Source organism: Motacilla alba, chromosome 2 (genome assembly GCF_015832195.1).
Source record: "Motacilla alba alba isolate MOTALB_02 chromosome 2, Motacilla_alba_V1.0_pri, whole genome shotgun sequence".
Taxonomy (NCBI): domain Eukaryota; kingdom Metazoa; phylum Chordata; class Aves; order Passeriformes; family Motacillidae; genus Motacilla; species Motacilla alba.
Window position 1 is genome coordinate 59,724,485 of NC_052017.1, and position 22,720 is coordinate 59,747,204.

General features: G+C 38.2%; 1 protein-coding gene across 3 annotated transcripts; it reads left to right on the plus strand.

The window, feature by feature from the left end:
• The first annotated feature begins 223 nt into the window (after positions 1-223).
• GPLD1 (glycosylphosphatidylinositol specific phospholipase D1) lies at positions 224-22,693 on the plus strand. 3 transcript variants are annotated; one of them, XM_038127287.1, is made up of 25 exons: positions 224-381; positions 3,241-3,296; positions 3,796-3,874; positions 6,386-6,483; positions 7,293-7,403; positions 7,661-7,709; positions 8,189-8,243; positions 8,865-8,972; positions 9,648-9,675; positions 9,756-9,895; positions 10,835-10,900; positions 11,138-11,261; positions 11,755-11,894; positions 12,872-13,058; positions 14,024-14,134; positions 15,138-15,212; positions 15,670-15,826; positions 17,508-17,649; positions 18,199-18,298; positions 18,405-18,498; positions 19,647-19,823; positions 20,137-20,297; positions 20,565-20,591; positions 20,684-20,734; positions 21,890-22,693. In XM_038127287.1, the coding sequence occupies exons 1-25, from the start codon at positions 285-287 to the stop codon at positions 21,965-21,967; spliced, it is 2,511 nt and encodes an 836-aa protein (XP_037983215.1). In that variant the 5' UTR covers positions 224-284; the 3' UTR covers positions 21,968-22,693. The 3 variants fall into 3 exon arrangements, with proteins under 3 accessions (XP_037983215.1, XP_037983216.1, XP_037983217.1); XM_038127288.1 differs by having other exon boundaries at positions 11,141-11,261; XM_038127289.1 differs by lacking the exons at positions 224-381; positions 3,241-3,296 and having other exon boundaries at positions 3,827-3,874; positions 6,351-6,483.
• The last annotated feature ends 27 nt before the right edge of the window (positions 22,694-22,720 follow it).

Below are 22,720 nucleotides of genomic sequence, written 5' to 3' on the forward strand. Positions count from 1 at the left end.
TCAGTGCTGCTGTGCAGTGATGCACTGATTACACTGCTCAAATCCCAGAGATATTACAGAATTCAAGTGGGGAGAATACCCACAGTTTATTTATTTCTTTATAAAAATCACTTTATTTGCAGTAAAAGAAAGCATTGGTATAAAATAGCCTTTCAAATTTGGCAGTCGTTTGCTTGCTGTGTCAGCAATATGTGTGAAAGAAAAGGCATGCTCCGTAACCTACATTTCAAAGGTCACAGTGCTACTGCTCCAGGCTTCTGAAAACCACAGTTGGAGCCAGCATCATGGTTGGTCTGAAGATTTGGTCTGTCTCGCTGGTTATACTCTACCATTTCTGTCAGAGATGTATCCCGTGTGGAATTTCAACACATGTTGAAATAGGTAAGACATGTTCAAAATGGATTTTCTTGTGTTTTGAGTTTCTTGTGAAGAGAAGTAAATTCAGATTCAGCTGGAAAACAGAGGGAGGAAATAATGTTAAAGTAACAAGCAGTCTACATAATTTTGAAAATGTGAATAACAGACGGGATAAATGAGTAGTTTGATTTTTGGAGTTTGAAATTTTACTGGTTTTGTAAGTAAAATGCTTGAGTTGACTTGGGTTGCGTATTTTTCCGTCTCCTAAGACACAGGCATTATGTAACTGGAATGTTTTTGTCTGTGAGTCGTACACAGACAGAGTTTGATTTGGAGGAAGAAAAGGAATGCTTTAGGCAATTTGTGGGATTGTTATATTTAAATTAAAGAATAACACAAGTTCTTTGTGGTAACTGTTTTAAAATCACTGTGTATTAATTATGCCATACTTGCACAAGTAGATAAAATTCTGTAATTTGTTTCTGTCTGTAACTAACAGCATAAAAATTTTGTTCTGTGTCTCTTTCTGATAGGTTGGTCTCTGTAGCCAGAACAGCCTAGATTTGTAGAGAATGAAGGAGAGAACTGAGTGAACATCAAAATGGAGAAATATTTCTGTTTTGAATTTCTTGTTTGCCTGTGCTATTTTTAAAATCTGGTTTCTTCCACAGTTTTGCGAGCGCAAACACGAACAGTGTGAGCTTATTCTGAGTTACTCATAGTAATTGACAGTTTAAGTTGTTTGTTCTTCTGGTTTTGTTTCTAAATCCATTGCTCAAACAGATGGTAAAATGTAGGATGTTGCCTTTATTCAGGTAATTTTCTCAGACTTTAAATACTGAATACAATACATGTAACTTTGAACAATTTAAAGACTGGGATTATTCATGGTGTTTGAGACTGGAGTGTGTTCCCTTACTGAGTGTTGTACCCATGGTCAGCATCTTGGAACAATTTGCTTTTCCTAACAATGTGTCAAGAAACCCATAATAATCTGTAGGAGAAGTCACGCTTCCTGAGGTTAGGCAAGTGCACACAACTCTGCAAGCTCAGGGCTCTAATTACTAAGTACGAGCTTCTGAGGACTTGAAATAAAAGATTTGCCATAATACAGTGTGTTTGAAGAAAAAAAATCTGCAAAGAGAAGTTTACAGATCCGTCCCAAAGCAGTATTTTTTTTTCCTTTTTCTAATCAAGGGAGCATGTTGCAAAAAACTTGTGTTCATATAATGTAAAGATCTTGGTTGCCTGAGGAGTTGTGTGTACACTGAACTGTTGGGTTATAGTTTACAACAAGTTTTGTTCATGTGTCGGAAAATTACATTAAACTGTGATCAGCTCTGATGCTGCTAAAATGAGTGCTCTTATTGTTGTTCACATAAAAGTCTATGATGATAAGATGAAAATGTTTCCAAAATTCAAACACTGAGTACTCCAGGAAAACAAAAACAAGCAAGCAAACAAACAAAAAACAAACCAAAAAATACAAAATCAAACAAAAATCAAAACAACAAACCATAGAAAGGAATTCCTCTTACTCAAAGCCAGCGCCAAAGAAATCCTGGACAGAGTTTTGAATGTACTTTTAAAATGGAGAAAAGCTCTGCCTGTTCAGAATGTTGATCGTGTTCAGTGTGCTTGGCAGAGCTGTGCTGTGTCCTACTTGCATGGCCGTGCCTGGAGGCAGGTCCGAGTGGGGAAGCTCTTGGCCCTGGGGGTTCCTGTCAGACTTATGAGGCTCTGTGGGACTGTGGGGATCTGGCATAAAATTCCTTGTGGAGTTGTAGAACCTGGGCCCATCTGCGAAGTGAGAGAAGTGCAGGGGAGGTGTGAGGCAGAAAAAGCAAACTGCCAAACTGAGGCTCTCCCACACTGGAATCAGAGATGTGTGTAGAAATATCTGAGCCTTAAAATTTTAGAGTATTACTTACTATTTTGTTGCTGTTTCTATTCTGGTGCAAGGCTGGTCTTTAAGGTATCTTACTTGTATAAGGATGATTTAGATTATTGGGTAAAATTCAAAGTGAAAATCATTCAAACCCCCACAGTTTTGTCTAGATCTTATTCCAGAATAGTAATGGATTGTTTTGGATTTGGTAGAGGAAGTTTTTTGCTTGTTTGTTTTGTTGTTTGGTTTTTTGGGGCTTTTTTGTGATGTGATTTATTTTGTAAGGAACAAATTCATCTTTGAAAATAGCTTTAGAAGAATTGTTGGGTATTTTTGGAATAGTGTCGATAGATTATTCCTGGGATCTAATATTAATAAGGAGACCTCATTAAAGAAAAGGATGTAATTTCATTTCATTCACTTGTTATGCCAGCTAAATAAAGATTTTGGCAGTAAGAATATCTGCCAATTCAGTGAATAAGTAGTGTTATTTACCTTGCTGATTTACCTTTAGATTTTTGTTACTTTCCATGCATGTTAAAAATTAATCAAACCGTTAAACACCCACATTGATTCCCAACATACCTTTTTCACTGTTAAGGGCAACAATGAAGCTTGACTACAGTACAGCTAAAACTTTATGGTCCATGCTTTACATGTGCTGTGTGTGGTCCTGTCAGTTCACTGCTGTAGCTCATTTCTGGACATGGGGAGTTCATTTCCCAGTGATTTCATTTTGGTTGGTCAGCTTGGGAGCTAGGGATTAGAGAGAGGCTGAAGATGTGCCACAGAAAGAGCACTTTCTTATTAACTCCCTGGGTGAGAAAACACACCTTCTCAGAGGTACACAGTTCTGTGAGAAATGGTGTTTCATGCACTTGGTGCTTGGCTTAGGTATGCAAATGTGATGTTGTCTGGTTCTGCTACTGCTTCTAACAAAACGTGGGTCTGGACACAGTACCTGTAAATCAACATTTCAATATATTGTTTTTCAGCACATAGAGCTCTGGAATTTTTCACTAAGCATGAAGGGAGTGTTAATTATAGAGAGGTAGGAAGCATATTATTTCTTAATTTTGTACACCTTTCTTCTGACTGCTTTTCTTTCTGTCTTCTTGCCTTTGTTTATTATTCTCAGTAATATGTGTGTCAGTATTGTGCCCAGAATGTATTTTTTACCATTTTTTATTCAAAATAATTTGACTCCTTCTGAATATTATTACAGAAATATAGCAATTATACTAGTGTGTATATATATATATATACTTTTTGTGGTTTCTTGCATGTTTTCCTATCTTCTTTAGTCATAATCTATGTTAGCAGTTGTATTAGAAGAATCAGTAGAGGATTTTGGGAAAGTAGATTTAAAAAACCTTAGGACAACAAAATGACAGCAAGGTTTTGTGCACTACATGGTGTGTTTTACCAAGATACTAGTTATATATATTTTGCTAGCTATTTAGAATGTGTCTTTGATGTTGGCAGTAAAATGTGGTTTTGTGCTGTGCAATACCATTCTGATTCCTTTCCCCCCCCAATCCTTTCCCCAGTTATTACTAAATCACCAAGATGCTTTTCAGGCTGGAAGCATTTATCCTGATGCCTTTTATTCTCCAATTTGCAAACGTGGTAAGAGAAGTTTTATAAGTCCAATGTTATAACAATTACATTTTTATGTGGAAATCTTACAGAATTTAGTGGGTTGAAAATGGGTACATTGTAAGAAATGAAGTGTGGCCAAAAATGCTTTCCTGCAAAAACTACCCACCATTTTTGATAGAGTCTTTTTGTAGAAATTTATAATGAAATAACACATTTGAAAATGTTTTAGAAAGTAACTCTTGGGTAAAATTAGCTATTTAATGGGTAGGATAATTTGATAGAAGGATGCTGTTTGACTAAATTAGGTCAGATTACTGAGTAGAGAGAGGACAAAATGATGGTTTTTTAATAAATCTTAGGGAAGGCCTAAAGCTATTTCTGTATTAAAAATTATTAGTTTCTATCAGATCAGTTAAAAAGAGGATAGGACAATCTAAAAATACCACAGCAACAAAATAGTTTAGGACTTGCTGGGGGTGGATGGGCAAATGTTAATAACCTCCCAGTTTAAAGCCTTTTTTTTCCAGAGCGCAGTCTTTTGCTTTCTACTCTTCTTGTTGGAAATTAATTTCAGTCTTAATTTTGCTGCTTGCAGATCAAAAGACTGCAGTACAAAATTAGCACCCTCTTGCAATAGCTGTAAAAAGTATGTCTTCACTTGCAGGTGGTCTCCTGATTTTTCAGCTCTGAAAGGTCAGCTCTTGATCATAAGAAGCTTCTTCAGCAACATTAGAGCTATAAAACAGCCAGCTAGGGCTTTCTGTAGGATATTTGCTACTGAAAGGGTAAATTTGGATAGTGAGCAGTTGGCAAATGGGATAAAGAGCCTCTCCTTCAGGTACAAGCTATTAGGGTGCTTAGGCAGATACCAGAGACAGGGCAGTGGTAAGTACTTTGTGTGAGGATATCTGGCCTTACTGGCTTCAATATTGTTGAGATATTATTGGAAGTTTAAAGTATTGGAAGTAGCTTATTTTAGTGGGCCATGCAAATTCCATGAAATTTGGGGGCTGGTTTAGGATCGTTGTTTGTTTTAGAGCCAAATCACACATCTCATTTTTATCAGACAGAGGTTGTTGATGCTGCCTGTTGGTTATGCCAACTATAGGCTGCCTCATATCCTCAGTTCACATCCAAATCACCTCTCTGTTCTGGCATTTAATACTGGTTTTGTCTTCTGTCATTCATTGGGTCACTCATCTTGGTTTTCTGCCTGGCTCTGCCATCTTCTTGTCCCAAAGTTCGGTCTTGCTTCCCTTGTTTTCATGACTGATGTTCTCCTGGGATTTTTTTCAGTTCCTACTTTAGCTTGCTTATATCTGCCTACTTCATGTTTCCTTTCTAACTGTTTCGACCTGTCTTATACCAGGTCTCCTGCAGTATCCAGTCTTCATTCCTTCACTAACCTTGGAGTTCGTCTTGCCTTGTTAGAGTTGGACCACTTGTCAGCAGTTTTCTTAGTTAATATGGAAGAAATTGGTACCTCTTCAGGCCTGAGCTGTTTTAACTGTGTGACAAGATCAAAACCAAAGCCATCCAGACTTCCTCTTTGGGCAGGAGACAAGCTTAGATGTAGAAGGCTACTCTGATTTTGCTAAGCAAGGACCATCCTTCTTTTATCTAGTTTAGCTGCACTGTAAAATGTCATGAGGCCAAAAGGTAGCTGAATTTCCCCCCAAGGTCTGCTCTCTCAGTGTTTGATCTACCCTAACATTGTGCAGTTTCACATTGCTGTGTCAACAAACACACACTCTTCCTCCAAGAGTACTGATGGTCTGAACAATTTCCTGCCTACCTTCTTTCCCCTTAGAGAATTTGACATTGTGTGCTGCTTGATCTCTTTATGTCAACATCCCTTTGCACTTAGCTTTGTGTAGGTACACAGAAATTTTTAGGCAAGGTCTCTGATAGATCCTACACAATCTTTCTGCCTAAATTCAGGTGAGAGTAGTAAATGATTCTTCTAAATGAAACCTATTTTTTCCTGCTTTCCTCCCTTTTCCCCCTCCTACACTGACAGTATCTTGGCTAGTTTGCCTTTCTCTTGAAAATGATTGTGGTGATAAAGATGACATAGCCCGCCTCTGCCCTGTGGAAACTGATACCTGCCAGAAAACATGACATTTTGGTTTGGCTGCCATTCCCTACAGCTTTTCTGCCATACAAGTGGATGCATTAATTTAGTTAGCAGGTTCTCTGTGAGCTCTCTTTATCCTCTCTGCTTGGGAAGCAGCTTTTCCTTGTACTGTACCTACTCACAGGCACAGAGAAAAGGAGCAGGCGCAAAATTTTCAGATGTTTCAAACCAAAATCATAGAAGGTAAACCTAGTATCTGTTTTGTTAGTATGAATCAGATAAAAGTAAGTCTCTTTTGGCTCTTTTCCTGAGCTGGAGTGCAAAATGTATCATCTGTCTGACATAAAATTGAACAAAAGTCTGTGGGGTTTTTAATGGAGAAAAACCCTTTATTTTTCCTTTTTTCTATTTCATTTTTCCCCAAAGAATAAATCAAATACTGATAAAATTTAATGCAATAGGAATGTTCCATGATGTGTCTGAAGACACTCACTGGTCACCATTTCTCAAAGCAAGTATTGACTACATCAGAAGGAATTATCCTCATCCTTGGGAAGAGGTAAGAAAATTGATTAACTATTGCTTGATTGGCTTTGTTTTCAACTGTTTTCGTCATCTTCACTAGTTGTAATTTCATCATTTGTGAGGTGTAGAAAAACCCAATGTTTTTATACTAGTCTCTGCTTATATAGTAACATTTGAAACCCTGTTTCAATCTTTACCATTCAAAAAACTTACAGTTTCAATATAAAGTCTGTCAGTTATTTCCACTGTGGTCTGGTGCTTATGACACATTTCATAGGTCCAAACTTTTAAATATAATTTGTGGTCTTGCATTCCTGTGAGATCTGGTTCAGGGTTTACCATTTGAAAACCAGACACCTTTTAGATTTCTTACTTGCGAGATCTTGAACTTAGTCTGGATTTGCTCTTGTTAATGGTCTGTAAGCTATGTAGAAGGAAAGGAAAAACAATTTTCAAAAGTGAGCGTGCAGAAGAACGTATTTCTCTCCTCTGTCTGCCTACACAGCAACCATGGTGGCAGAGGGAGTTCAGTCCTTGGAAGTGGAAGTGTTTATCCTTGGTCCAGAAAAAGAGTTTGGTACACATTTAACTTGAAGTATGCAAATTACCCTCACATCAACCATGTAATTCTATGGCCTTGGACTGTATAAACTGCTTAAAGCTTCTCAAGTTACAAAAGTTGATCACAGCATCAAGCAATGAGCTTTCATCACTTTTCTTGAGAAACTCTTGGGCTTTAAGAGCTTCTCACCTGTATCCTTGTTTAATGCATATACAGAAAATGCTAACCATTTCTTAAAGACAGGAGTAAAATGATGGACAAATGGATTTGTTGTTGTGTAGGCTACAGAGAAGCTGGTGGCTTTCCTGTTTGGAATTGCTTCACATATGGTGGCAGATGTTAGCTGGCATAGCCTGGGCATCGACCAAGGATTTCTGAGGGCCATGGGAGAAGTAAGCCTGTATTATTTTATTTATTCATACAACTGGATTTATTGGAATGGATAGCTTTGCTTTGGACTGTGGTGGGGAGGAAAGAGAAAAGCTGGAGCCCTGTTTCAAGAAGATTTTTGGAGAGACACAATGTCACAAACTTCATAAGAGTGAAGTTGGTCAGGTTTGGGACCAGTAACCATTAGTGTTGCTTGGAGAGTTTGTTTCTGCTCATATGAAAAGAAACAGGCAGTTCTCTTGTTTTTCTCTTTCTCCAGATTGATTTTCATGGTTCATACTCAGAAGCTCACAGTGTTGGAGATTTTGGTAATGTTTCTGTTTGCCAATCATAGATCCTTGTACTGGAATAAGTCCTCTTCAAAACCGTGGTGGTTGATTCTGGCTCTTGTCCTGTGCAATGCAGGAGTTAAGGATGGCATATGGACACTGTATGCTTGCCCATGGCTTGCAAAGCCCTGCTGTACCTGTCCTCAGGTTTCAGGAGATGTGATAAGGCATATGGACATTTGGATTAAAGACAAAATGCAGACCAAAGGATGCTAAGATATGGATGGAGTCACTACTGTGATTTTAAATTGTACATTATTCTCTGGAGGTATAAAATGTGCAGCATACTTTCAGGTGAACTATTTGTGTATTCTAAATATGTAGCTGGAAGATCTGCCATATAAATGAATATAGAAGAGCCATACCTAGCTTCATGCACACTGTTACCCATGACAGATACCTAACAGGTTTTGTTTGTTGGGCTGTGTGGGGATTTTTTTTCATTCTTTCATCCTCAGGAGGAGATGTAGTGAGTCAGTTTGAGCTGGACTTCAGTTACCTGGCATCGAGTTGGTAAGATAATGAGGTTGCCTTCTTTCACATTTAATGGGTTTTTTTTGTATAATCATATTTAATAAAATTACATATAATATCACATAATTCTGTATTGTCTGGTTTGGGTTTTTTTAATGCTTTCTTTTATTTTTCTTTCAAAAAAAACCCTTGCAACTCTTTTAAATGTTATGAGTTCAGTATTCCTTATAGGCATACTTACTGTTCCCTGACATAAAAAGTGGAAGGACAGAAGAGAGTTTTATGTATAGGAACACAGCAAAAAAGATTAAATTATTTATGTTCTAAGTTATAAGTAGTTATATGTAAAATAACTAGTGAAAACCTTTTGCTGGAATGTCCTAGCAGCTAGTTAAATAACTCAGTTAAGTGACAATGTCAGTGAGAAGTTGAGGATGTTGAATTCAGTTTTAAAAGCATAAAAATGAGCAGAAGACTTAGATATCCACTTCTTTTTTCCTCACAATTGCATGTGCAATCCTGGTATTTGTAGATCTTCATGACCTTATGTAGTCTTTTGAGATTTGGAATATTTATAGGCTGTTGTTGTTACAAGAACTGCAGTATTTTATTGGGTGATGTGGACTATCTATTGTTGTAATGCATTCCTTTTGTTTTTAGGTATGTACCTGTCAAAGACCTAGCTGCTATCTATAAGGAATTTTATGGAAAAGAGATCGTAACTGAAAGCACAATTGCTGAATGTACTTATCTGCTGTTTTTTGAACTGTAAGTTGAATTTCTCTGCCCGAGCTTTTGTAAGTGAAACATATATAGGAGAAATATGATAATCATATTTGAAACATCTTACGCATTGATGTCAGCAATGCAGACTCCCTCCTAGAACCCAAAATCACAGAATATCTGAATTTTTTAATGACTAGGATTCAAATTTGGACTACATAATGACTGGTAAATTCACAGATGGTGAATCTTGGCTATTTAATGCATTTATACATTTAACATATTTATGCCTATTTATTTGAGAACAGCTGTGTCTTCAAGTACCATTGCATTGTGGTGAGTTAGCATTATAATTATCATGCACTGAAGCAGTCTCCAGATACATACCTTATCTATCAACATTTTATGTAGATCCCTTCCAGTCCAATAATAATTCATAAAGGACTTTGGATATCTGCTTTTGAATATCCTGAACAGTTTAGCTGTATCCTGTATTTCAGTTAATTACCAATAGTCATACAACATTACAAAAACTGTGAATCCTTCAAAATTAAGGGCAATAAAGTTTATATTGTTTTACATTACAACTTTAAAAATATATTAACAATCAACATGGAAATGTAATGACTTGCATAGTATTTACCATGTAGGACTTTTGAAAAGAACTATTTAAACTATTAAGTAATAAATTAAGCAAGTTTTATTTCTAATTTTTTTCAGGCACGGAGAAAGGATTTTTGTTGGCAAGGTTGGTTTTCTGTTTTCTTTATAAAAATGAACATGGAGATGATATGATCCATCTTACTGAGTATGTTGCCTGTCCCTTAGCTTTTTTCAACATTTGCTAGTAAATCTCCATTTCTGGTGGAGAAGTTCCACGAATATTTCCTTGGGGGAGTGGATGACATGGCATTCTGGACCAACAACATTTTTGAGCTGACGAGCCATATGCTAGAGAATGGAACCAGGTATAGTGTGTGTCCTAAACTATGAAATGCAGTAGTCAAGTGCTAACACCCACTTAACTGTTCTTCTTAAAGCAGGATCTTTGCTAGAATAGATGCTGAGCTTTAGATCCTCACTTGGACAGGGGGATTTCCATGTCTGCCTTTTACCTGGGTGCACAGAATTATGCAGGCCTTGCATTTGTATTTTTTATATGTTCACACTGCTTTGCCCTAGCGTGCCTCTGGTGTGTCCTGGTGATACTTACCAGGGAAAAGTTGGAGTATTCTTAAAGGCATATTCAAGGGTTTGCTTAAATGTTGCATAGCCATGCCCTGAGGTTCTGCCTGGACTGGCAGTCTGAGTCTGCACCTTTTGGCTGCTGCCATCACTCAGAAAAGATGTCCCTTTTGAGGAGAGGTCAGATATTACCTTCAGACTCTGAAGGCAAATAGGATTAGAAAGAGTAGGAGTATATATTCTAGTGTTTAAACTCAGGCTTCTACTCACAATTTCATATTGTCATAGAAGTTTAAGCTTGAACAGCTCTCTTACAAATATAACCTTCCTTCTTTAAAATACCAGTGGCAATTAATCTATCCATTTATATGGCAAATACCACTGTTGTTTTTTTGGGACATTATGTTTGAAATACAGAATGGCACAATCTGTTATTTTTTTTAACACTTTGATTTAAAGCACTTTGGATTCACATACATGCATGTTACAATAAGTTTCCTTCAAGAGCTCTATAAAGGCATGATATTCATCTAGAATCGAATCAAGGTCATCAAATAAACATCCTGGGGGTTTCTAAGGGTTATGATGATGCTCTGATTTTGATTTTCTTGAGAAAACTGATGACTTCTGACAGAGGAATCAGTAAGGATAAAAGTTGTATTTTTAGTTTCATTTCCATTGTGGTAAAATCTTTAAAGTGCATTCTCCGTATTTTTCTTTAGTGACTGCTACCTGCCTGAGAACCCTCTGTTCATAAACTGCACAAAGGAGCACAAGGACAGCCACATGTAAGTATAGCTCTGATGGTTTAAAGACTCAGTGGTGAAAGGAGAGTCTTCTGCTAATGTGGACAGTGAGCTACTGAAAATTAGAGATATTTTGGGTAACTGTTTTGTGTATGAATTTGAGATTCTCTTAGCTAATAACTAAGTTTTATATAAAGGAAGTGTGCAGAACCTAAGAGCAGCTTTTACCTCAAGTCTTTATTCAGTTATATTAATTCATCACTGCCTTCTTTATTTTAGCAGAAACAAGCAATCAAAACATGAACATCACAAGAATACAACTTCTTTGCTTTCAGAAACACTTGAGAAGAATATAAACTATACAGAGAGAGGAGTTCAATTTGACATACAGCCTTGGGCAACAGTAAGTGAGAAGTAACAGATGTGTCAGGTAAAAGTCATCTCTATATAATATTGTTTTTGTTTCTGCCTGAAATGCTACATGAAGGAGCAGGGTCTCTGGATGGTCTTTGACTTCATGGGCATTCCAGTACCATTGTTAATGTATATATGTACATCATAAATACTCAAGTTTTAAACTTTGCTCATTGTATAGTGAAGTTAGAACACATCCTGCAATGCCAAAAATGACAAAATATATATTTAGTATTTACATTTTACAGACATATGGCTTTTTTGGGTTAAGAACTCCCAGCAAAGCATAGCAGTGAATGATTAGTAGTGCTCCCTTTAAAGCATACAGATTTTTGTCTTTCTAAAATGGTGCTTATGATCTGAGTCAGACTCCTCTTAAATCTGTGTGGTGATTTCCAGTGTTGGTGACTTGATTTTTGAGGTGCCCCAAAACATTCTGGAGTTTTAGCTGCTGTTGTGTCTCCTTATTATTTTTATTTCAGAAATCCCTCCGCTTGATAAACCATGCTTTTAAAACCAATGTCTGGAGAGCATTAGGAGCTACACATCAGAAATCTTCTAAGCACATCTCCAAGCCAGCAGCTTCATATTTTCTGACTTCACCCTATGCTAGGCTTGGATGGTTGGTATTTTTTTTCATCCCACTTTCCTCTTAATTTCTGAAAAGTTTGAGTATCTACCAAAATATTATTGTTGATCCTTTGGATACTCTTCTAAAGTGACAGTGCAAATCAATTAGTGGTAGTTGGCAAGTTAATGTATAAGATTTTTCTTTCAGATGTTGATCATGCTCAGAATGGAGGGAACCAACATTAGAACTACCATTGTCTCTAGTTCTGAACAGTAAAAATCATTGCTACCCTTTATTGGTTGTTGAATGATGTTTGTGCAAAATTAATCATCTATCATGAGTTGATGACTGATGATGTCCAGTGAGACCTCTTGGAAATACTCTAGACTAGTAGGGAGCTCAAAGATAGATTCAGGACAGAGAGAGGAATAATCTCTCTCCTTGCCAATGAGGTTCTACCTTGACCTGCAGCAAGGAAGAGTAATAAAACAATTTTTCATTGCTGCTTATTTAACTTCCCTTATGCTGCCTCAAAATTTGGATTTAACTCTTGAGTTTACTTCACACTGGCTAAATTAACAGTAATTAGTTCTTTCCACAGTCCCTCTCTAAACTCCAGCATGTTACTGAGACCTTTTGCTTATCTCCTGTTAAGTCCATTGATTAAATTAGATGATCAGTTTAAAAGATATTTAATTTCTTTTTTTTTTTTTTGTAGTCTTTGTCATATGCAAACAGCCCTTTTTAATGCTCCTTGCTCTGATTGCTCTCAAATGCCTAATGTCAGTAAAAAGCAGCTCCTGCAGATCTCAGATGCATTGATGGAAGATGATTCTTCTGGTTTTACTTTGTTCAAGAAAACACAAATAAATACATAATATTTAAAATGCTGTATAGATCTTTACAAAACAATATGGGGAATCACAGGTCCTGGTTTATCTGAATTATGGGTTTTTTTTCCACTAATGTTGTGGTAGTCTGGAAACTAATGCTGATTTTGTTGAAGCTAATGCTCCTTTGCTGTACAGGGCACTGATCTCAGCTGACCTAAATCAGGATGGATATGAAGATCTGGTGGCTGGAGCACCAGGGTACAGCACCATGGGCCATGTTCAGATAGGAAGGGTGTATGTGGTCTATGGCAATCTGTCAGGTTTGCCACCAGAGGACATGGATCTGGATGGGAAAGCTGACCAAGTACTACAGGGTCATCAGGTAAGGGGTCTAGGCAAAAATTTGTCACTTCTTTTTTTTTTGCCTGAAAATTGGTGAATTTTGAATGAGCAATAGTATCACTAATGTGTATGAGTATTATTCCTAAAACATTCCTCCTGATGTCTTATAATGTCATGTGCTTTTCAAGAAAAATAATTATTATTAAAGTCCCAGGAACACTTGAAATGATGGTGATCTGTAGGTTCACTTCCATTACTGTACCAGATAAGTGAGTATTAGACCATAAAATGCTCTTAAATAAAATTAAGGTTGTGTCTCTGTAAGTCACAGTATAGCTAATTCTGGTGCCTGCATTTAAGAAAATATTTTATTTCCTGTCCTTTTTAATCTAAAATTATTAATTTTATATATTTTAATTCCTTTGAGGCTACATTTCTTCATTAATTGATAACTTCTCTCCAAATAATTTTGTCTGCAGTAAGAATATTGAAAAACAAAAAAAAAGAAAACTCTGATTAGATGTAATGGTGGCTGGTTTGTAACCAAGAAGTAAGAGCAAATGAGCCTTTTGGGTTTTAAATATGATCCTCTGTAGAAAATATCTTTATTCATAAAGAGGATAATATAGAGAAATGAGATACATTTCCTTTTAATTTGTTTCTGTGGTTATAAACTGTGGAGTAACAGCTTCTGTCTTCATAAAGAGTGTTTCAGTGGTTCCCAGTCATAATGCTGTCAACAGGAAAGACCATAAACTTGACATCAATGGTGCACTGGACTCAGGAGAGGAAATAGCAAAGCAGCACCATGTTATATTCAGTTGTCCTTAATTTTAACACAGTTGACTTTGAATTTAGTGTGTCATCATGGGGGTAATTACTTAGAAGAAAAATAATTGTTGGGATAGACTTTTGTCATCTGTTGCCAGTTATTCCCTGTGCAAATGTACATTTGGTTTTTGTGGTGTTGACTGGAAAACATGAGAGCAATCCATTTTCTTTTAGCCTTCAGGAAGATTTGGTTCTGCCTTGGCAGTCCTGGACTTCAATGAGGATGGAGTGCCAGATCTGGCAATTGGAGCACCTTCTGTGGGATCTCAGTTTCTTACTTACAAAGTAAGCTCCAAACATGGGTTTGTTGGTTTTTTTTTTCAAGTTCTCCAAACTGAATGTTTTTATTTATACATAATTTTTAAACATTGAAATGAAAAAGAGAATTTCTGTTGTTGCTTAAGCTGACATTGTAATTTAAACAGAAGTTTATATCCTTTGTGGCTACTTTGACTACAGCAATGACAGCTACCTGTAGTTCTCTTTCAGTGCCCTTTTTGCACATTAGAAATGTAAACCAGATTGCAACTTGGCAGCACTGACATGCTGGAAATGTAAGGGGCCATTTGTGAAATACAAATGTACCCTTTTTGTTTAGGAGCAGAGAGTCTGGAATGTACCTCATGGGTCAATGAATTTTGTCGTATGCTGTCACAAGGCCAACAAATGATATCTAAAATGTGATATGAACACAGACATATTTGCTAAAATAATCAAGTTACAGAGGCTTAATGACTTGCAGCTTATCAGATCAGCCCATATAATGGTCCCTAAATATTTTTAGGCCATGCAAACTGAGAGGTAAAATGTTTTGATTTAAACTATATCCATTAAGCTTAAAACTCTTCCAAATTTTAGGTACTAATTTAGCTGTCTAAATAAGAATTTAAGTTGCTTTTATTTTGACTCACCACTTGGGAAATTGTGTGCATCTGTTGTGCCTGGCACTGTTTGCCATTGCATTAAATAATAATTGTCAAAATTTGAGCGATGTGAACATGTGTATTATGAGTATAAATACACTATACTGCCCTTGTTCCTTACACACAGTATGATGGACACGTACTTCTCTACTTTGTTGCTTGGTTACAGCAGTACCCATTACCCATGGATATTCTTAGGTTTGGAGTGGGAAAGAAAGTATAATGGGAAAGCTCTGAGAAGGAAAATGAAGTTGTATGAATAGCCCTTGCAGAACTGTTCCACTCCTTGTGATTGACCTTGCATTTCATACTTGATACTGACATGCAGGTGCTCTCATGCCTTATTTTCTTTTTCTGCTGTTCAGGGTGCTGTGTATGTCTACTTTGGAACTGAGGGAAGAGGCTTGTCATCTCAGCCAAACGTTACCATAACTTGTCAGGTATATTGATAATGTAATGTCCTGTTTATACTACCCTCTTAGCCAGGCTAACACAGGGCTAAACAGGCAGGAGGTGAGATAAAGGGGAAAAGAGCTTATGGGCTTAAAAAAAGAATGTTAAAATTCAGCTTATCATTGCAAGGAAGTTTAGACTGATGGGGATGGAGCAAGCAGGTGCTTGGTTAGATTGGTTGTATTTGGGAAAGACATTTATACCCCAGTGCAGGAAGGCAGCAGGATGACTAGAAAAGTGCATAGACCTCAAAACCAAAAAAAGCCACCAAAAAACCCCAACCCAAACCAAACAAAAAACCTCAGAAAACAAAATCGAAGCCAGGGAGTGGGAGGGTAATTTGGTCAAAAGCAAATTTAGGTCTTTAGAATTAAGTTGCTCTATTTTGCTACAGAATTGATGGTTTCAGTTCTATTTCAGACTTAAACTAACTGTTTATTGCAGTATTCCTACTGTAATCTTGGTTGGTCCCTCCTGGCAGCTGATGTTGATGGGAATGGAAATGCTGATCTGGTTGTGGGCTCTCCATATGCACCCGGTGGTGGGAAGCAGAGAGGATTTGTGGTTGCATTTTACTCTCATTTCAACAGGAGTCACCAAGGTAATATTTGCTGGGTAAATTAACCCTCCCATCGTTTATGTGACTGGTTATTTGTTCCTTATTAATCATGGCATATTTCAGGTTTGAAGTGCTCTCAGAGGGTGTCCCTCCTACTCAAGCTGTGAAGCCAGACCAAATTCCTCAGGGCTTTGTCCAGCTGCATCTTAAAACCTCCAGTGGTAGAAATTGCAGAGACACCCCGGGCAGTTGTTCTACTTCTTGGCAGTCCTCATAGGGAAAAAAAAACTCTTGTTACAGCCAGTATGAAACTTTCTTATTTCAGTTTATGTTCATTGTCTATTGTCCTCCCACCATGCATAGTGACCTTACAGGCACAGAAAGCATGGAACACCCCTACTAAACTTGCTCCAGTTTGTCAACATCTTTCCTGTTATGGAATGACCTATTATAGGTGTGATCTAGGGAACAATCACTTCTCTCAGTCTCTTTGCCATGCTCCTGCTTACATAGTTTGAGGCACTATTGGCTGTCTGCTGTCAGAGCCTCACACTCAACTTTCTGCCCGCCAGGATTTCCAGGGCCTTTTCCACATGGCAGCTCCTCAGCTAGTCTGTCCCCAGCTGTATCAGTACAAGGGCATCTCCTTTCCCAGGGTCAGGCTTTGCATTTGTCCTCACTGAATTTTGTGAGGTTCCTGTCAGCCTGTTACTCCCGCCTGCCTGGGTGCCTCTGAATGAGACCACCCCCCTGCAATCTCCTGTTATCTGCATCTTTTTGCCTTATCTAAATATTTTATAATAAAGTGAGCAACAGGATGAGCCAAGAAATTGATCCCTGAAAGCACTCCACTTGTTGCAGGCATTCAGAGAGCAACATATGGTTCTCTGCTCTTGTCAGAGGGATGATCTCTACCAGGTTTTTCCCATCTGGTTTTCTGTCCATTTGGACTGCAATGTCCCAGCTTGGGTGCAAGAACAGTTGTGGGAAACTGTGTTGGGAGCTTTACTAAAGCAATGGATTCAACCATCTATTATGAGTCCAGGGTAGGTTCACTGCTCTTTCTTGGAAAATTGCAAATGAACCTCAACAAATGAATACTTATCATTCTGTACGTTCCTTCATGTGGCTGAAGAGGAATGCTACAAGTGAATACAGTTAATGAGTACAGGAGATGAAGTTTCTAATGAATGAGGGAGGAAATGCCATATATGGAACTAAATAATAAAGCTTGGGCAGCTTTGTCAGAATCATGTAGTTGAGATTTTATTACAATAATGCTTAATTTTTGCAGCTTGTTCTAATTAATGTAAAATTAGAAACCACATGGGTTTCAAAACACTGCTAACTGACATTTTTGTAAAACCAAAGCACAGAATTACATATTTAAATTATAGCCAGAATGGTATGAAGCTCTCCCACCCAGCACCCTTGAAATTCTGATAAACAGAAAGTAGTTTAGGACAGGCTCAAGTGGTAGCTTTCATGTACTTCATGTAGGCTATTGGAAGGATTGAGAAACAGGCTGTGTCAAATGAAAGCTTTCACCAGCCAGTAGAGCTGCAAGGTGAGCAAGCAAAGTCAACAACTACTGATGCCATGTCATGAACAATGTAACTGTGCAGAGAAACTTGTCATAGGATGAATCAGTGGAGGATTGCAAATGGGTTTTTCAGTGCCAGGGCACACAAGATTTAACTCATATTTTTTTCTGGTCTCTCAGGACTTCTGTCAGTACAGGATGCCAACTGGATGGTGCAGGGGGAAGAAAACTATGCTTGGTTTGGATTTTCACTTACCAGCTGCCAGCTGGAGAACATGACATTACTGCTGATTGGTAGCCCTACATGGAAGACTTGTTCTAGGTGTGTTGCATGTGACAGCTTGCTGTCTTCTCCCTTCTGCTCTACTTCTGCAAGGTTTAAGATTTGCAATAGACTAGAATCCCAGCTTTTTAGCAAGTTCCCTTTTTGTTCTGCTTAGAATATTTTAATTAAATTATTAATTTTATGTCTTCACTCTTCTTTATCAAGATAAGGATTTTTAGACCGTCTCTAGAGCAGGTTGTTGTTATTTAAAGACACCTAAGTATTTCTTGGATTTCCTTGAGGAAGGAGGAGGGGTCACAAAAACACTGATGGGTAAATGTGCTTTAAATAACCATATGGATAGTTCTTACTTTGAGATAGCATTTTTAAAAGCAAATTAAACACGAAGATGTATTAGATGATAAAAAAAAGTGGGTAGACAGACCAAGTCTATGCTCTAAGTATTGTGTAATTAGTTAGAACAAGTATGCGATTACTAAAGTAGATTTCTAGAATTTGTCAGGCGTTATTATTCCAAAGTAAAAGGGGAGAACATGTACAATAATATGTTATTACATACAAACTTATTTTGCATTGCAATTCAAGCTGCAATCCCCTCTTGCCGGATGTCAGACAGAGTGTTGGGAAGGTGTACGGGTATAACCCACCAAGTACAGAGCGCTGGTTTGAGATAACTGGAGACAAGGTAGGGCTGCTTCTTTAGTATGGGAATAATTTGAGAATATTTGTGAATAATTTGAAGTGAAGTGACTTTCTGTAGAAATTACATAGGTGTTTTAAAAATCTAACAGGAGATGGGCAGAATGGGTTTGTCTCTGGCCAGTGGTGTGCTGTCTGTGGCCGGGAACACAAGGAAAGTTTTGGTGGTGGGTTCACCTACTGCAGGTATGTCCTGAAAATTTGAGACCATTTCTGCTTTAGGATGTTTGTTTCTGCATGACTTGAGTAGAGATACAATGTTTAAGGGAAAGGGGACCTTTAAATTTCTATGTAGTTAAAAAAAAAAAACCATAGAAATCACTGTAATCACCTGTATATGCCTTATATGTAGAGTCCTCTTTACTGTGCCTCAACTTCAGTGGATCTTCTTCCTTCCTTAAAATGGGCTTAACAGCATTACCACTTTGCATTATTTATGTAACAGTGATTTTCTAGTAGACGGCATATTTCTCGGAATTGAAACAACACAGTATTTTGTAGCAGGCGCAGGCCCTGCAAACCTGCCTTGGTGTTCAGAGGCCTAAGACAGGCAAAATGCTGAGTCATGATGACTGGACCTTAGGAGCCCCTCTCTCCCGCTCTTGGACCCTTGCTTATCTCTCTGTAAGGCTATAGGTCACTTTCCTTTAAGCCTTACCATTGGACAATTCTCAATCCCCTCTTGCCCTATATAAACGCCTGTTTCTGCCTGGCTCATCAGAGAAGAGCTGTCACTGAACCCCTTTGCAGAAAGAAGATAATAAAGGACATCGCTGCAGAATATTTCACACAGCCTCTCTACTCTCATCTTTTCCTGGTCTACCGAATGCCTGCTGCATGCCCCAGCCGAGCCTAGCAAGCCTAAGAGCTGAAATCACTCATGAGCTGAAAATCACTAAAGCTGAATATCACTAAAGGCTTGTTGAGGCGCAGGCTGGAGGCACTGCTAGAGCTCGAGAGGAATGGCTCTCCTTAGAGCTGAGCTATCCGGCTTTGATGCAGCTATTTGGGTACACCCCATAGCCCAGTGAGCAGCATTAAATGTATTTTGTCCTCACTGTGGCAGTAGACAGCAAGGAATTGAGGATGTCAAACTGCAGAAGTCTAACTTGAATGCATTTCTCCCCTGGTACTATGACTAAAAGATTTTTTTTTCCTTTGCTAATTTCCTTTGCTAAGTGTTAATCCCATATAATTGTTGATGTTATTTGATATATTGTATTAATTTTGTCAATTGTATGTAATGCCAGTATTACCTATAATTTTAAGTTATTAAACCTGAGTTCCTATGTCTGATGCTCAACATGTGTTTCTTGGGTTGTTTTTTTTTCCAGACAGCCTGTCTAGGATTTTATTTATGTCCTCAGTGCTGCATCAAGCTGGACTGGCTCTGGTATATGACCTGTCAAACAGCACCAAGCCTTCTCTGCTCAGTACATTCAGTGGGGACAGAAGATTTTCTCATTTCGGAGGAGACATACACCTAAGTGATCTGGATAGCGATGGGCTAGGTAAAGCTTGATGAATCCAGACCATAAGTGAAGTGTTTGACTTTTGACAACAGGAAAATTGGTCACCTACATATTCACACACAAGCGCTAAACACAGTCTGCTCTCTCAATTGAATTGTACCAGTATTCCACTGTGCCTTACAGGAAGGCCTCTCTAAATGCCCAATCAACTCAATCAGAAATTGAAACATTTTAGTTTGCATCATTAATAGGAATTACGGCATCTAAAGGCGTGTAAATGGCAGCTCTCCTGTGTTTCAGTCTACCATTAATTCACTTCTGCTGTGTTATATCCTCTTTGTAATATGTGCAGATGAAATGATTGTGGCATCTCCACTGCGAACTAACGGTGTCACCTCAGTCCTGTCTGGTGGGGCTGCTGGCCGTGTTTATATTTTCAACGGCAGACAGGCATCCTCAGGGAATGTGACAAGCCACTGCACATCATGGACATCTCCTTGTCCTGAGGACTGGGTAAGAATACATGAAAACAAATTCTGGACATAAGTTTAGAATGACAACTAATTAATTGCATCCACTACACATACCAAGTGTGTTCTGCCTTTGTTACAGAAAACAAAATGTTTTCTCAGGTTTCTGAATCTGTGGAAAACTCTCAGGCTCCTCCTGTTTGTTCTTAAATTACTTTGCGATTTAGGAGCCAGGGTTATCATACTGGTCTCCTACTCTCTTCCACTGACTTTTATTTCCTCTTTTTTTTTTTTTTTTTTTCTTCTTTAGGCACAGTATGTCCTGATTTCTCCTGAGGTAAGTAATCAGAAAACAAATTACTGAGAGAAACTAAAAAGTCCTACTTAAAAAAACCTAGCAGCATTATAACCAGCAATGTTATTTTACAGGAACTATCAAGATTTGGGAGTTCCATTACCACTGTGAATTCTGAAAGAAAGGTGAGAAAAATTACTGTGGTTAGTTGTTTCATAACATCCTTCTGCTTCACTTGCATATACTAGCTAACACCTCATGTGTATCTTACACATTTTCAAGTCTTAAGTTCTTTACATAGTTAAGTTACTCTCTGAACCAACAATTAAACCCATTTTATAGATTGATGAGCTATGGAGTTGCTAAAATTTTGGCACCTAAACTAAAAAATTTGAATCACTTTAAAACAGCCTGAATTCTAAACTGCTTAGGAGTATGCTGAAAGGTTCCATGGGAAATGCAGCATAGGTGCCTCGTGGCTTCACGCCAACCTGCATGCAAAGTGGATGCTGAGCTGTGGAGCAAACCAGGCACCCAAGACCATGCCTCTCATTTAGTCTTTACAGGCTTGCTGTCCTGACTATCACCCACAGTGAACGCCATTCATATGTCATGTGTTTCTAAGCACAGAAGTCCAGTTCCTACCTGTCTGGTTTAGGATGTGTTTGTGTACCTGTTTCTCTTTGCTTCCCTCAGATGCCCTTTTTTTTTACCAAACACCAATTGCTACATTTGTACCATGCACTGAGGAGCCTTTTTTTCAGCTGGTAGGTTACTTAGGGCTTGTTTGGCTGAGTTCCAATGTCCTGCTCACTCTAACATCACCTCCATGAGGGGTTCTCTGTGTGAGTAGAGGAAGCCTCAGTACCAGACTGAGGAGGTCTTCAACAAATGGTGTTCAACTTCTTGTGTTAAAACATGCCATGGAGAAACACCTGGAAATTCTTCTCAGCTAGATTAGGGTACATAATCCAACACCTGAAACACAGGCACTGCTAAATGCAAGTGAGGCCATTCTCCAAGCAATTGCTTTCTCTTGCTATAGCACCATCTAGTCCACACTCCCCCTTCATTCCTATTGATCTTAGCCCTGAGAAGCTAAGTTTATATGGGCAAGAGACTAATTTTATTTGGTTCCAGCTTGCTCCAGCTCCCCAAATGAAATAGTCTGTTTTGCCAAACTATTCTCTAACTGCTACTCTGATGAGGTGGGCTGTTCTCTCATTTCCCATCACATTTCTGTATGACACTAATGAGATGGTCAAGATCCACAAGGGAAGTTTAAGGCAGACATGCACCTGCAGTTGCATTTTGGTAACCTTTGCTCTTTATCCCTGCAGAAAGAAGTTGTAGTGGCAGCAGAGAGAAGTTCTGCAAAAGCTCGACTTGGTGGAAGGCTTTTTGTCTACTCGCTCTAGAAGTTCGCAGTAGCCTTAAAGACCAGGGCACACCTGGTCTTCTAGTGAAGAATCTCTGTAGTGTTTGTGCTACTTTCCTGAAACCACACAAAGCAACATACCATGTCAGCAAGCTTTTGCTGTATTCTGTGGTGGGCAGCAGCATCGCTTACCTAGAACAAGCAAGCTGGTCTGAAAACCTTTGAGGTTGAAATGAGCAAGCAGCTGCATTTTTGGTAGTAGTATTTGGCTGTATGAGGAATGTTCAGTGGCCACCTTTACTGGCTAGATTTGAGTATCTTCTTGACAAAACTGGGAAACTGCAGCACAGTATTTACAATTCTTACATACTGTGATAAGGATTCTAAGTTACAGAAAGTTACTGTCAAAATAACAAGCATGGAGCAGGGACCGCTTTAAGACTGACAGAAAGGTGGGTGCTGATCAACAGGACTGTCTCTCTTCTCTCTCTCAAGTCTTGAGGCATGCATTGAGGGTGTAGTGCAGCTCAGATCTCCCAGGAAAAAAAGAACATGCAAGACTGATAAAGTTTGAGGAAATGCAATTTCGCTGATTACTCTTGACATCCTTTCTGCTTTTGTGTAAAATTCCATGACCATGGTAACATAGAGTTGTTAATGGCTTTTATTGTTAACAGTATTGTCTTTAACTAATTAACACTAATTTTGTATGATGCAGGTTTAACAGTGTGCATCAATTATCTATTAAACAACTTGAGCAGCAGAATGTGTTGATACTATTATTACCAATGCT

Bases quoted from the DNA above. Each gene is read 5' to 3' on its own strand.
- GPLD1 (XM_038127287.1), top strand. From the start codon at position 285: ATGGTTGGTCTGAAGATTTGGTCTGTCTCGCTGGTTATACTCTACCAT. The intron at 6,484-7,292 runs GTAAGAAAATTG...GTTGTTGTGTAG, and splicing joins ATCCTCATCCTTGGGAAGAG to GCTACAGAGAAGCTGGTGGC. The intron at 15,213-15,669 runs GTATATTGATAA...TGTTTATTGCAG, and splicing joins ACGTTACCATAACTTGTCAG to TATTCCTACTGTAATCTTGG.